Source organism: Mastigoproctus giganteus, chromosome 1 (genome assembly GCF_048544385.1).
Source record: "Mastigoproctus giganteus isolate SK-2022 chromosome 1, ASM4854438v1, whole genome shotgun sequence".
NCBI classification, from domain to species: domain Eukaryota; kingdom Metazoa; phylum Arthropoda; class Arachnida; order Uropygi; family Thelyphonidae; genus Mastigoproctus; species Mastigoproctus giganteus.
In genome coordinates, this window is record NC_143575.1 from 235,566,084 (window position 1) to 235,582,572 (window position 16,489).

General features: G+C 34.0%; 1 protein-coding gene across 1 annotated transcript in view; it reads right to left on the reverse strand.

Annotated features, from left to right (window-relative positions):
- Positions 1-16,489, reverse strand: part of Ythdc1 (YTH domain containing 1) — a 163,391-nt gene that overhangs the window by 124,398 nt on the left and 22,504 nt on the right. Inside the window, exons 4-6 of the mRNA XM_090385016.1 lie at positions 12,643-12,696; positions 8,192-8,246; positions 118-235 (exon numbers count right to left, since the gene is read on the reverse strand). Coding sequence (XP_090241142.1) covers positions 118-235; positions 8,192-8,246; positions 12,643-12,696 — 227 coding nt within the window. The remainder of the gene's footprint in view (positions 1-117; positions 236-8,191; positions 8,247-12,642; positions 12,697-16,489) is intronic.

Here is a 16,489-nt window from a genome sequence, read left to right on the forward strand (position 1 = left end):
GTATTTACTAAAATTATATTATTCAAAGGAAACAATTGCTAATTAAACTTGTATTAAACAGAATTAGTGCTTCAAATATGATATGTAATGAATAATTTATTTCATCACGACACTTGCCTACAAATCCAGTCAAGACGAAATACTCCTCCAAATGCTCTAGAATTCAATCCAGGAGGAAGGACCCACTGAATTGGAGGTACATCATGACGTGATTCTCCAATCATTCGACAAAATCCTAAAATATGTAAAATTTCAGGGATTTAAAAAATATAATAATAATAATAAAAAACATCTCCTATAAAAACATTACAAAAGAAAAGTGCATTTAGCTACAGTTAAGCTAATAAGGGAAGGGGGTGGTTAGAATTAGTTAAAAGGTTAGAATTACAGAATATAATTACATTAAAAAAAATTGTCACAGATAAATTCAGTAAGGAAATTACACAGAAGTACTAAGCTATAAATAAATATAATTCAATAAAAGACACTATTAAATGATCTATTTTTTAATTATTTTATTGTTATGAAAGGGACAAACTGACACAATTAGACTGAAACAGTCCCAACTAACTAAAACTGTTTCTAATATAAAAATGTTTCTAATTCTACATGAAATCTGTCTTCAGGTCTCGATTTGGGTTCTCCAAACGTTATATATAAATAAAACTTAGCATTATAGCTTATGAATTTAATTTATAGCTAAATTAAAGAATTAGAAGTTAAAATTAAAATTCTGAATTACATTATTTCACTACCATATCTATCTAACCCATATTATAGATTATTAACAATATTCAGCATTGTTTCCATCAAATTTCATGGAAATGCAATTAAAATTCCAATATCTTTCTTAACCGTTACATCTTTATACATCTATTTTAAAGTTCAGTAAAGGTTTTCCCAACTGTCATATGCTACACAGGTGTCTCGTCTATACATCCTGTCTAATAGGGTAAATATAATTAGAGAAAATAATGACAATTCAGAATTTTAATTTTAAATTCTAATTCTTTAATATTCAATCAAATCACTTTAATTTAGCTATAAACTGAGTTTATGTGATATAGTGTATGTTCCCTTTGTGCATAAATTTTATAGAACTCAAAATCCAGGCCCAAAGATGGATTTCAACATGGAAATTTGAAACATCATAGCCAATTTAAGCTATTTCAGCTGTTTGGTTGATGCAACTGCCTATATTGCATCAACCTGTCCTTTTCATACCAATAAATTATTTAAATATTTCACAAGGTGAAGTGCTTTTTTTTTTTTTTTTAATTTTAAACTTTCTTATTTATGCATCATAGCTCAAATTTATTTACAATTCAGTAACATCTGCTAATTTGGGTATTAGATCCCAAATACAGTAAACCCCCCGTTATTCGTGGTATCTGTAATCGCGGTCGCTGATTTAATATAAAATTAAACCTAAAAAAAATGTGAATTTTAAAGCGCCGTGAAAATTTTTCGCCATAAAAAAAACATGGGCGTGGCTGAAATCATCTTTCCCAGTCAAAACAGCACTCAGTTTGGGGGGGGGGGGGTGGCAAAATCGCGAGCGTGGATGTTTCTCGTTAATCCTTGTTCAGTATGTGCTATGCGCTTGTCATGGAAGGTTTCGTCATTTGCTTTTAATTTATATGCTTATCAATTTATAAATTGATATGCTTACAAAAGTGAAAAATCTACCGTTTTGCAGTGTGTTAGTGAAAACACACTTTTTCGAGTGTGTTAACAGAAAGTGACTTTATTGTGGACAAGCTCTTTTCTAACCCCTACAAAAATATGGCTATGAATAACAAGGGAATTGTGAAAAGATCAAAGGTGATGACATTAGGAGGAAAATTCAGTTATTAGACAAAATTTCTAATGGTGAAAGTGTCTCGTCAGTTGCAAAACATTATAAAATCAATAAGTCATCAGTACGATCAATCAAGAAATCGGAAGGAAAAATCTGCCGTAGTGTCCATGAAAACGCGCACGAGTTACAAAAATTTGCTCTGTAACTCGTGATGTTAAATTAGAAAAAAATGGAAAAGGCTATAAATCTGTGGATAGAAAACCGAACTCAAAATAAAATTCCGTTAAGTTCACTCATAATTCGTGAAAAGGCAAAACACCTTTATCAACACTTTAGCGAAACTGGTGATAGCACTGGGGGGATAAGTTTTTTAGCTATAGCAAAGGCGCTGGATTGAAAGATTTGTGATATTTCTAATAAATATTACATTTAATATTAAATTGTTTCTTATTTTCATTTCGATGCCTTATGCTTGCTTGCATTTCACTATGTACTTTTTTTTTTTTTTTTTTTTTGGTAGTTGGTGGCGCATCAGCTTCTGTGGCCATAATGCACCTCCCAAGGTTTTTGCAGTACTTTGATCCGAGCCTGAGGCAGGATTCGAACCTGCGACCTTTGGGTTGCCAGGCAGGCACTTTACCCACCCGGCTCACTATGTACTGTCTATGTACATAGTCATATTATGAAGGTACATATAATATAGACAAAATTTCAAGACTAGTTTTTCTTATATATTTCATACTTTGGAATGGAACCCCTAACTCAGTATTCGCGGCATTTCTCAGGAACGTAACCCCCGCTATTCGCGGGGGTTTACTGTATGACAAAAAAACAAAATCTTTTATGGAATGTCTATATTGAAAATAAAATGGAGCAGGTTCAAATTAAACAAAATACAAATATTACAATTTTTTAAACAATAAACTTTAACTAAGATTTTAGACTTTAATCAGATGGAAATAGTATAGTCTTTTTTTTTTGAAAGAATAGAAGGTATTTCCTGTTGAACAAGGTCCTATTTTACTGGTTGGTTGCTGGGAGTACTAATCAGGGCTCCCAGGTGGCTAGTAATATCTCCACTTTATCAGTATATTTAGCCTGTATTTGACCTTAAATATGCCACCTAAAAGAAAAGAAAGCAGCCTAGAGTAAAGGCTGCTTCCTTTTATGTTCAAAACATAAATGTGGGGAAAGATTGCACTGTTAGACTTAACAATGGAACTTCGGTGAAGCAATTTTGTGAAATATCTTAAAAGTGTTTACAGATAGTGACACAAAAATAGGTTTGATCAAGTATAAATTTCTTATCAATTTTAACTGTTACAGTAGTGTTTTTTTTTTTTTTTAAGTTTAACAAACTGATAAACCTATAGTATTTAATTATATCATTACTGCTTCTATAACTGGTAGAATTCACAATAATAATAATAATTTTATAATATGTAATAACTGTTTTCTGTCAATACACTATTTCAAAAATTCTACTTGAATATGGTCATTGATGTCCATCAGACCAAGCCTTTCTCATTCTATTATAGTTCAGTCAGCATTCGGTCCATAAATTTCCCTATTGTTTTAAAATTCATATTAGGGGGAATGAATGGAGAGATACAATCCAAACTGACAAGAACAAGACAGACTGAGAGAAGGATTTCCCCAAAATTCTATTACAAGATAAAATAGAATTTTGTGGAAATGACTCAAAATCATGATTAGGAAACTACAGGTAACCCTCGTATAACACGGTTATTAGGTTCCTTTAAAATGTCTTGGTGTGTGAAACCGTGTTATATGGGACTAAAAAAAAGTACAAAAAGGGGGGTTATGTTCCAAAAGCTAACAAAAATACACCATTTCATTAGCAAAATATTAACAAAAATATACCATTCTAGATTTCATGTATCTTCTGCTTTCCTTAAAAAAAAATCAGTAAACTGAGTTTATTTGTTTTTGCTTGATAAATCTTTGTGAATTTCATTGTATGGAACTAAGCATTTTTGAAGCTCACTTTTGAACTTTCAGCTCCTTTCACTCAAGAATCTGCGTTCAAAAAATAAGATTTATTCAAAAAAAAACTTTACAACTGTTATGGGCCCTGGTATTGTGAAGTTTATGGCTAACATAAACTTCACAATACACATCAACAATAGCAACTCCATACCTTGTGCAGGGAGAACCAGTTTAATGCAGACTATTGAGCTACTGTATTCGCTTGTGTGGTATGTTCTCCAAATTAGGCAATTAAATTTTCATAAATATTAGCTTAAAGTAATTACTGTAGACATTCAGTTTTCCGCCTATCTCATCTCAATTAGAGAAGCAATAAAATAATAAAACACGACTGATACTGATGTATGTAACTGCATACATCAGTATCAGTCATGCAACTCATAAAAGGGGAAACTCGTAAAAAGTTAAGTTCTTCCCTGAGAGAGGAATGCCTTACCAGTTGTGATATATTTAATTATAAATTTTTGTAAACAACAGCGCACAACATCCATAAGCTATGAAATCATATGTAGAATGTGAAAAAACTGCTAAGGCATAATGCAAACTGTTTCCTAGAATACATTAATCATGTAACAAAGAGGTGCATGGTAGACAAAAACAGCTTTTTTTTTATTCAGTAATATAATGGGAACTTGTACAGTTAGTCCTTGTATAACACGTGTTTACACTACACAAATTCAATCATACACGATTTATAAATAGGGGAACGATATCTTATATAACACGAACCGAATTCGCTTATGCACGATTCGCCTTTGTGTTTACAAGAAATGGCAGTCGAACGCAACACGATACACGATAGGAATGAAGAGAAGATTCTGAAAATTATTTATGTTTTTTATATCAGTGAAGGAGAAACACATTTCACCATAATAACGTAAAAACCAACACAATTCCAGCTATCGGTATAATTGCAAATGCAATTAGATCGAGTTTACTACCAGTTTATACACAGATACAGATTCCACTATATACAGATTCCACTAGCACAAACGCAACTGGAAATTGTTTTTATTGTTTTATGGTAGTAACCCCTAGAAATGTGCTTTAGTAAAATGTGAGGTGTTAATCTCTGCCTTTACGGTGTTGTTTATTCAGTTGCTACACGCGCGCAGCTTTGTTTATGTGTATCAAGTGTGCCTCCTCGTTTTGTAATTGTGCTTTATTCCCTAAAAATGAGTGAAATACTTAAAAGGTGTGAAAAGGAAGCGTCCTGGTGAAGGCACTGCAGATTCAGAGAGAAAAAGAAAAGCAATATTGATAAACAGAGGCGGACTGGATCAAAAATTCTTACCCGGGAAAATTTATAGTGGCCTCATACTACGGTTTATGGCCAAAATCACACCGGCCTCCGGCCCATCAGAGTTTCCCTGGTGGGCCGGAGGCCGGTGTGAATAAAATACTTAAGTATTTTATTACGATTATTTATTGTGTTTGGTAATGTTTTGGTTACAAATGTGTGTTCAATCTTGGGTGGTCAGCACCTAACCCTATTTTTCCCATAGGGCCTGTTGTTTATATTGCACGATTTTGCATTGCATGAGGGTTTATAGGAACACAACTATTGTGCTATACGAGGACTGACTGTACTTCTTTCTTGTAAAGTTAAAACTTTACATTTCAAATGTTGGTCATGTTTTAAAATTAATTAAAACTCAACCACTGCAATCGTTAATCTGAAATCCCTTTCCAAACTCAGTTACCAAGTTTCGAAAGGGATTTCAGAAGGCACCACTGTCTGCTTAGCAACTCTGATTAGAATTAATGCATCATACAATTTGTTTATTGAAAGAAGCATATAATAATGATGCTTTTCTGAAAAAAACTGCAATATTGACTATTCATACATTTTATTCTATAATTAAGCTTTGTTACTTTGTGGTATCAAATGGAGGTCAGTTCCATTTGTTTTCACCAATTAAACGAAAATAACTCACTACAGCTAAGTAAGAATACCACCCTGCATAAGAGTCCAATGTTTCTTTTGATCAATGCTATCTACAGCCAATAAAAACATGAGTTAGGGACAAGTGCTCCTACCACAGAACAACTGCCATCAACAGCCACAATATCACACAGCAACTACCCCCCACCCTACAGAAAGAAAACTTGGAACAACCATGTCAACATGTGCAAACATATATTTTGTGTCAAAAGATTGTAACTGAAACTCAAGGCAAATAAACTGTTTTACAATAAGATCACCTGTCACACTGGCAGTTGATGGGCTACTGTGTTAACAGGACAGCAGGTTGACCCATACCATGAATATAGATATTTGTTTCATGTAAATAAAAAAGAAATTTATCTTTTGCTTTCAGCAGTGAAAACTAGATAAATACAAAAGTATTCTTTCCATAACCAATATGAAGGGTTTACACACATTTTCTGGCAACAAAACAATATGCACTCATCACTCCCACTTAACAATTCTACGGAGTGAGCAGAGAGGGCGAGAGAGCATTTTAAAATACGAAACTTAATTCTCACACACACTGAAATGAAATTGCGTACAATAAAGTTGTTTATTTAGGTCATTGCATAGTCATAAAATTATGAAAAAGGGTATCTAAAGAGTCATTGGTTAAGGAAGCGATGCAGCATCATCTAGACACGACTGCAGTTATAGTTCAGACACAGCATGCATTTGTTAAGGGAAAGTCTTGTCTGACAAATCTGATTGTATACTATGATGTGGTCACAAAGGAATTGGATGCAAAGAATAATTTTGATATCATATACTTGGATTTTAGGAAAGGTTTTGATACTGTGCCACATGGAAGACTACTGTACAAATTAGAGCAGTATGGCATTAAGGGCAAGTTGCTACAATGGATAAAAGGATGGTTGAGTGGGAAAAGACAGAGTGGTTATCAATGGACACTGCTCTTCATGGACTAATGTTAGTGGAGTCTCCCAGGGTTCGGTGCTGGGCCCATTGTTGTTTTCTGTATTTACCAATGTTATTGATGAAGGTGCATCAGGCTTAAAGTTTGCAGACGATACAAAGGTTGGCAGGGTTGTTAATGGCACTAATGTCAGTACTCTGCTGCAACAGGATCTAGAAAAGTTGAGCAGATGGGCTAAGAGGTGGCAACTGAGGTTTAACATTGGCATATGTAAAGTACTGCATATGGGTAGCAGTAACCCCAGAGTAATGTATCTTCATGTACACTCAGGGTAGTGAAGAATGAAAATGACCTGGGGGTAATTGTACAGTCAGATATGAAATTTCTGAGCAGTGCAAAAAAAGCTGCAAGAGTAGCTCATGGTGTCTTTTCAATGATATACAGAAATTTTGCTAGCAAGGATAAGGAGGTGATTGTCTCCTTGTATAAGGCCACATCTTGAGTACTGTATACAGGTCTGGAGGCCTCATTTTAGGAAAGATGTAGATTTGTTGGAACGAGTACAGAGAAAGGCAGTGATATTGGTGAGGGAAACAAAAGGTTGCTGTTACCAAGAAAGGCTTAAGTTCTGCAAAGTGCAGCTTCAGGAGACTGGGCACATCCAAGGTGACCTAATTGAGATGTATAAGGCCTTGAATGGATTGAGCAAGCTCAATGCTAATGGGATTCTTCTTCTTGCTCAGATTACTCATCTGAGGGGGCTTGTTTAGTTTGTTTAGTTTTTTTTTAGGAACATTAGCAACTAAGGCCATATTGCTCCGGGATATGCGGTGGTCATTCCCTGACCTTTCCGCATCCTCCGTATTTGGTGGTGACGGGCTTGAACCCCGGTCTAATCAAGAAGCGTGTGCTATGCACTGCTGCTCCTTCCCACCTGGCTACGGAGGCGCCTCATCTGAGGGGGCATAAATTCAAACTGAGGAGAGACAATTGTAGAATAGATGTGCGGAAATTTTCCTTTAGCCTACGGGTAATTGATAGTTGGAACAAACTTCCATCTGTTGAAGTGGAGGTCAGCAACTTAAGTTCAAGGCAGAACTCGACAAACATTTGAAACGAATGGATGGGTGAAATGGCAAGGTTTTTTTTTTTTTTTTTTTTTGGCTGATGCTACATAAGCTTGCTTTTTTGTATCATATGCCCCTACTAATGCTAACTATGGGGGGTGTTGAAATAATTTTGATCAGGTCGTGTGACATTCACATGGAAGACACCATCATCTGTATCATCCTCCTGTTTGATTACAGATAAGATTAATATGAGTGGTAATTAGAAATAACTGTTCAACAGATTGTCTGAATATATTTTGTTAGTGTTAGTGTTAGTTTCTTCTGTATTTGTAGATTTTTAAACTGCTTTGGATATGAGAATCATATCAAAGTATATTTTGACTCGTTACAGTGGATTTTCAATTTTACTCTTATTTTAAAAAAACTTTAAAAAAATAACAGTAATGTAAATCAATGCATACCTTGAAATTTTCCACTTTCTTTAACAGAAAATATGAGAATTACATTTTTGCATTCCTGAAATATAAAAATACAAACAATAAATTTTAAAATACAGAAAATATATGATATATAATGAAACTGTTAAGTACGTTAAAAATTGCAACTATAAAAACAAATTAATATCCTGCTTGGCAATTTATTAGGACCATGACCGAACAGAATTTGTGACCCATGTGGGTCAGAATCACTGCTTGCTCTGACTTAACAGTGAGTCAATAAAGCTTTGAAAAGGGAGGACCAGTAGACCATTCATAGAACAAAACCATCCTTAATAGCCGGAGTGACATGAATAGAGGACTGTGTTGGCAAATATGCCTTTCCACTCCATCCCACAGATGCTACAGGTGGACTAAGATTGATGAGTTAGCCAAGTAGGGCTGTTGTTCGAAGTGTACATAATGTGTTCATTGAAAAGCATGGTTTTTAATACAGGATGGAGATAGCTTACAAATAGATTGCTTCACTGTTAGTTTTAAAAATTGTTTATTAGACTAGGCTAATGATTAACATTGAATATTATATTTTTAAAATTTTAAGTTTAAATTTAGAAATAACAGATATCTTGATTCCTCTTTGTGGATCTTCTTCAGCAGATTTAGAATTAAAAATTACTTACATTCCAAAAACTATTAATATCTCATAATTAATGTTATAAAGAAGAATAACTGCATACAGCTCTCAGCACAATAACACAAAGAATGATTTTAAAATCAATGCAATGAAGTGTTTCCGTTTGCAAGTTGAAGTCTTCCTCATGCACCTCAAGCCACATTTGGACCCTAGCATATAAATATGCTAGGGTCCAAGATCACTAACTTCTCTAAAGGTCTCCTACTTCTGTAGTGCATTCTTTGTAAGGTTCTTAACATGGTGTGGATACTGATACTTCCTAATGTTCATTAAATGCAAGGTTGTTAATTGTTCTGTTGTTTCATGCCAGAATCAACAAAATTGCATCCTCTTGGTTTTGTTGTCAATGACAGCTTCCATACAAGCTGTAACTTCTAATGGTTTCATTTTTAGACACCAATATAAAACATTACATTCTGTTGACCTTGGAATGTTTAGCTCATGATTGTCACATCATATGGATTTCTCTGAGCTTTGCATAAAACTTCTTCAAACCAGCTCCACTGCACCCTCACTGACTTTTGTCCAGTCATGACTGGGATGACTACACAAAGGAGTCATTTATGAATTTTCTGTACCACTTTATAACTGTAGGTCTACTCAGTGGCTTCTTTTTAAACTGTGTTCAAAATTTGCTGTTGAACACACTGCTATGTTCAACAGCAGTGGCAGACTGCTGTTGTGCATAAATTGCAGTGTGTACATTCTGATTCTTGTAGATATGATTTATCACCTGGTAATGGATTCAGGTTTGTACCATGTACCCTACTTACTCACACAATAATGCTTTAATTTTGTAAAGGAGATTTGTGGAGAGCCTGTATTTCTGTGTAAATCCACCTTGACATTTGATAAAATATACCATTCCATAAGTCAGTTTGTTCACCACTTTAGGGAAATCTTTTGCAAACCTTGCTGCTGTTTTAAAATTGGGAACGCTTTTTTCCGATTTTAAAACAGAAGCAAGGGAGGGATAAACACCATAAGACTACCCATAGCGGGCTAGGCATGTCAATCACTGCTACTCGCAACAATGATTCAGAAGGGCTACCAGATTGTAAAGACTAAACAAAGAATGTAACAATGAGTTTTATTTACAATTTTTTTTTTTAATTCTGATTTGATTTTTTACAGACATTTTTAATTTCAAAATTTTTGTGAAACACTCTTTCCACAGAGCCCAAACTGATAAGAAATTTCACTCCAAGTGACTGATCCTTGCACAATAAACTCACTTCTGAAAAGGTTAAAAAGTCATGCCTGTTTAACGATGAGAGTGTGAGCGGACCAGGATATAGTTAAAGACATGTTGAGTATACAAGGATATTGTTAAAGATCATTATTCCTTCTTATACACCATATTAGCTATTATTTCCTTGTTTTAATTCTTTTTTGCTGATAGTTATTTTTGCTTTGTCTACATAAAAAAATATATAAAAAAAAAAAAAAAATTTAATTTAAATTAAATTCCTGAAAGTATTCAATATTTTGGTGCCACAAAATATTTCCTTCCTCTTTGCACATGCACACACACACAAATAAATAATAAATTACTTAAATAAAATATAAATGCTCAAGGCATAATATATTATGCGTTTAAAATACACTATAAAATATAGTGTGTAAATACACCACAGTGAACTCGTAATGAAAAACTACATAAGTAGTGCAAAGGCATCAAATTAATCGTATCTCATATCGTGACTACCTTCACTAGTTACCATTTATTGCACTACCTCGAATAAGTAACAATTCACTAATAGAGAAGACTATTGTTACTTATTCTCAGTGAACTGAGAATAAGTAACAATAGTATCAATTACACTATAGTAAGTTCACTATGGTGTATTTACAAAGATATTTTACAGTGTATTTTAAACTTAAAATATATTATGCCTTGAGCATTTATATTTTATTTAAGTATTATCTTGCACACCTTTTGACATCTCTCATATTGTGGAAATAACTTCACAACTGGCTTGGCATGATTGCAACACCAGGGTACATGCCCACCCACCGAGGATAGGTCAATAAGCCTTGAAGCAGTGCCGTTTAGGTGGTGGTGCCTACTGAGAATAAGTAACAATAGCCTTCTCTATTAGTAAAGTGTTACTTATTTGAGGTAGTGCAATACATTGTAACTCGTTGTGAAAGTAGTCACAGTAAGAGATACAATTAAATCGATGTCTTTACACTACTTACGCAGTTTTTCATTGCGTGTTCACTATGATGTATTTGCACCAATATTTTACAGTATAGTTATTTTTTTTTACTATAATATTTATAGTAAAAAAAAATTTCACGAAATACAGTTTATGCATACTGGCAAACTTTCAGAAATAGAAGAAAACAAGCTACAGATATGGCCTTAGCTGACACTATCCAAACTGTATTCCCTTGTTTCTTCAAAAAGTCATGCTAACGAATTAATATATATCACATGCTGCAGAAAATTTTCCCATGTCATCATGAAATACAATATACTGTACTTTAAAGGCCTTTTCAACAATACATACATACTTTGCTTTGTCTTTTTGCATGTTTATTTTATTTAATTTTTTTGTTCTGTTACTTATTATTATTATTATTATTATTATTAATAGCCATATGGTGCAAGGAAGCCTGAGGCTTATGCTGCACCAGGAAAAAAAAAAATTCCCGAGTTACCCTGAGAGAGAGTCAAAAGTAGAAGGGAATCACCAAGAAATTGAAAAATGATGATACCCAGCTCAGGACCCTGGGTGTGCCAAGCCCATACTCACCAGATGTGAGCCCCCGGGGTAAACAGTACAACATGCAAAATCTTTGCGCTCTACAATCTGGTTGAAGCTGAATATAGTGCATCATGTCAACTTACACAAATCACCTACCACAGCACATCCACAATTCACTCAAATTCAATGCAGCCTAATCTTCTTTTGGAAACAAAAATTCTTTTAAAAAATGATATGCTGTTACTACATATATATGCAAGGAAAATGAGACTAACCTCACTTTTAATAACACAACTATAATACAGAACAAACTGCCTGACAGCTAATAACAATGACTGTGCAGTAAACTATGCCTGCATCATTAAAACTACTTTAAAAAATTTGAAGCATGCTATTCCAAATTAAATCTTTAATACAAAAATCAAACATTTAAACAAGATATACGAGGCACAAAGATTTTTTTCACCTAATATTGCTAGCACATACCTATACCAGCATGTGGTTCTATACTTAGACTAAACAATTTTTTTTTTTTTTTTTTTTTTTGTTTGTTAGTTGTTGGTGCAGCGGCTTCTGTGGCCATAATGCACCTCCCAAAGTTTTTGCACTACTCTGATCCAAGCCCGAGGCGGGATTCGAACCCACGATCTGACTAAACATGAGAAAGCCATGTAATATGGGCTTTTAAGCAAACTGTTGACAATTTTAAGTGCATATTTTTAGAAGTTCCTGTGATCACTGACAAAATTTGATTACTCTGGCAACAGAATCAAAACCAAACATCTTCTTACATAGTTATTATAAATTCATAATGAATTTATAATTCACAATGAATTATGTCTTTAAAAATTTAAATTTAATTATTTAAAGGTCTGTAATTGGAAGGGTACCAGATATTTGAAAAATAACAAACAACTAACAACTAAAAGAAAACTTATGGGACAGAAGACACCTAATCATTAGAGTTCTTTCAATTAAGTTGAAAACTTTCAACTAAATTGAAAGAGCTGGCAGGTATGTGCATGTGAGGAATTCAAAAAACAAATTTGAAATTTTAAGTTACTTACTCTATAAGCCTGATTTAGTTTACTTTCGTTCTGAGGAAGCGTAGACCATACACCCTATAAGAACGGGAGCAAAAAATGATCAAATTATAATTTCCTTTCCCATATCTAGAAAACAATTAAAAAGAAATTCTGGCAAGTAGAAACAACACAATGGACATGTTTTGTTTCTACTTGCATAGGAAATGAATAGAACAATAACACAGCATGAGTACTTTTCACATAGTATCTGCTTTTTGCACTATGTCTCACTCAATTTCACTTCCCTTGGTATCTAAAATCAATTTGTATATGAACAGCAAGCATGACAAATGTATACACCCCATCTAATGTGACCACCGTTAACTCATAAGAGGTCTTGAGCTATGGAACTGTATAAGATCTGCCATAGATAACTTAAAATTTACTAACATGAGGTAAGGCAACCACATAGCTCATATAAGACCACTTTGTGTAAATAAAGTGTCAGATATTTGTGAAATGTTTGTAATACTGTGGGAGATTATCAGTAATGGATGAGATTCACATTGCTGCAACCATGCCAGTCAATGCAATACATACAAGGTAGGATTCCAGGAGTATTTTTTAATTTTTTTTTTACAAATGTTTACAGGTAAAACAATTAAAAAATTAATAATAAATAAATAACATTAGCTATTTATATCTCTCTCATTGGTTATGTAACTGAAAAAAGCTTTTTGGAAGTCTTTTGTTGAAAGTTCCTTGATTTGGTTTGTTACAGTTGTCAGAGATACTATAGCTGCTTCTGCATTACTCAAAAATCATAGACCTTCAAGTTCTTAATCATAGATGGCATGTTTTCCAAATTAAGCGAAGTAAACCCTGGCTATTTTCTCGATTGGGTTCTGTTTTTTAAGATTTGCCCCAAATAAACAGCTGCCCTGATTAACCAGTGGCCCAAATAACCAGAATCCACTGTATATAGTAATATTAACAGTATGACCATATGTTTGCAGCAGAAAAAAAAAATTTGAATTACAGGTTTAAAGATTGTTATGCTAGAATTATTATGACTATAAAGGCATAATTCATTACATATTTATAATTCACAATGCCTTTAAAACTTCAAATTTAATTATTCATAAATTTTCAAATTAAATAAAATTAAATGATATTTTTTAATCATATTAGTCGAAAAATCTAATTATTGGTAGAGTCAATTTTAATTATGCATTTAATTGTGAATTTATAATTCACAATGAGTTATGCCTTTATAGTAAAATAATTATAGCATAGCTATCTTTAGACCTGAAATTCGATTTTTTTTTCCCCCCTTTCTTTCTGAAAAAGCTGGTAGCCTCTTTCAAAGGACTAAGGTTTTGTAAGTGGGGCATAAAGATTACACCACATTTCATCTCCTGTCACTGTTATTTTTTTGGAAATTATGGTTCACAACCACAAATTAAACCATTTTGTTAGAAAATTTTGCTTTTGTTTTTACAGCCCATGTAAAATCTTTGGAAAAAAGAAATTGGTAATCATTTTCACAAATAAAATATCAAATATAGCTTGGCAACTACCATATGATATTCCAAATTGAGAGGCCCCAAATAACACATCTTTCACATGAGGGATTTTCATCATTTGTTGATATGAAAAGACTCCAGGATATACCCTAATATTTAATTCACTTTTGTAACACTTGTACAATTCAGATATCCTAACTCTTAATAAAGTTTTTTTCACTGTGTTACATGTTCATTTTAGTCAGCCACCTTACTGACAATGTCCAGGAATATTCTATTTGTATAGTACGATGAGTCACATCAATGGGTGATATTTAAGCTCAATGACTTGCGCATTACTGTATGCATGGTTATACAAAAGTGATCAGCATTATATAAATATATACAAAATGATGAACTGACATCTGTATCAAGATGATCACATTTGCTAGCAGAGATGCTGCAAAGTGTACCAGGAAACGGAACATTTCTGGAATGGTATGTGGATCCCAATATGGGATCCATTACAGATCACATTTTTTGAGGGAAGGGAGAGTTTTTTTTTTTTTCATCCCAAACATCTATAAGTCTAATACTTTCATTCTAATCAACAATTACAGTTCTACACATCATTTGTAGTAATCATTCATAAAGAGCCAAAAACTTTCAGGAAGAATTAAGAAACAAGTATTTCTTTATACTAAAGAATTATCAATCATCTGAAATGAAGTGCAGAGCAGAGCAGCAGAAAAGTCTGGCCAAACATATGATTCAGTGTCATAGAAGCCCTATGATCACCTAACAAATACTGGTTAAACTTTGAATTTAAATGCTAAGACAAAAATACTGCTTGTTGTGAAGTATAGAGCAAGAGTTTATCCAATTTATCCAATTAATACTTTCTTTCAGCAGTGCATAAATGAATGTTTTACAATAAAGCATTATCCATAACCTTTTCTAAGGTCAATATCCATATCCAGCTCAATAAGTGATTTCAAAGGATGCTGGCAGTTGATCAGCAAGACAGATCATAGATTATACCTGCTTTATTTTCCCTGATCAGTGTTTCTATTGCATGTTTGTCCCCTTAACTGTAACATAATTTTGATTACACCAAGTCTAATATGCAATGCAATCTATACATACTGATGGAGAAAACCAAAAATTAAACTATAAATAAAAAAAATAAATTAAAATGCAAACTGGAAAATAAAGAGATAAGTCAAAAATGGATCATGATTCTTGTGGTCTTTTAAGAGAAGAAAAGGTTCATAAATTTTTATTTTTATTTATTTTTTGATGGAATTCAAACAGAAGTTCCTAAAACACTGGAATTCCTAAAACACTGGACCACATTGCACAGTTCTCAAACACTGTGGCCCCGATGTACCTAGGCAACTTACCCATCAACAACATTCCTACTGATATGCTCACCACCGTTCGCATCACCAGGAAGCAGCATATAACTGCTATAAATGGATTGCCACCCACTGCAACTGCAGGCCCCGATTTTGTGCCACAATTCATGATTAAATGTCTTAGCTTGTTTATCATTGATCCTCTACTATCCATTTTTAACGGTGTCTTAACGCAACACTACTTTCCCCCTCTCTGGAACAGATATGCTGTGAGGCATATCTGTTCCACCCTAAATGCCAATCTGCAACCCTCATTGAACAGTTCAGGCCAATCTCTCATTCTTCAGCCTCTTGAAACTCATGGAGAAGACATTACTTTCAACCATCACAAATCAAATCATGCCTCACAAACCCCCACAGATTCACTATGCCATGCCAGGAAGATCCAGTCACCAATTTAACATCCATAACCAACACCATTCTCAGTGCACTAGAAGCTAAAGCAGAGCTTGCCGTCATACATCAACTACTCTGCTATGCTGATGACATTAAGATATATACTCAGATTAATCCTGGCGAACATCTCTCAAATGTCAATAAAAAGATCAGTGAAAAGTTACACGACTTAGGATCCTATCTCCATCAATTTGGCCTCCTGATTAACCCTGCCAAATCAGCCCAAATTGTCTTTTCTCTGAAGCGCCAACCCACTGAAATCCAAGCTTCTCTACACGGCATTCCCTTCCCAGTGGTAAAGATACATACAGACTTGAGTCGTCTGACTATAAACTGAGCTTCACCCCCCCCCCCCCCCCACACACACTGACAAGCTCATAGCAATATTCTGTCAAATGCGCTGGACCACAAAACAACAACTGCTCCACATTAGGGATCTGGATGTGACTCGTCGGTACGTATACACCTCTGTATACTCCTTCATATTATATGCCTAGGAAATTTGGGGGTCTGCGGCCCCTACCAACATCAAGCGCGTGTACTCCGCTGAATACTGGCTCCTTTGGTGGA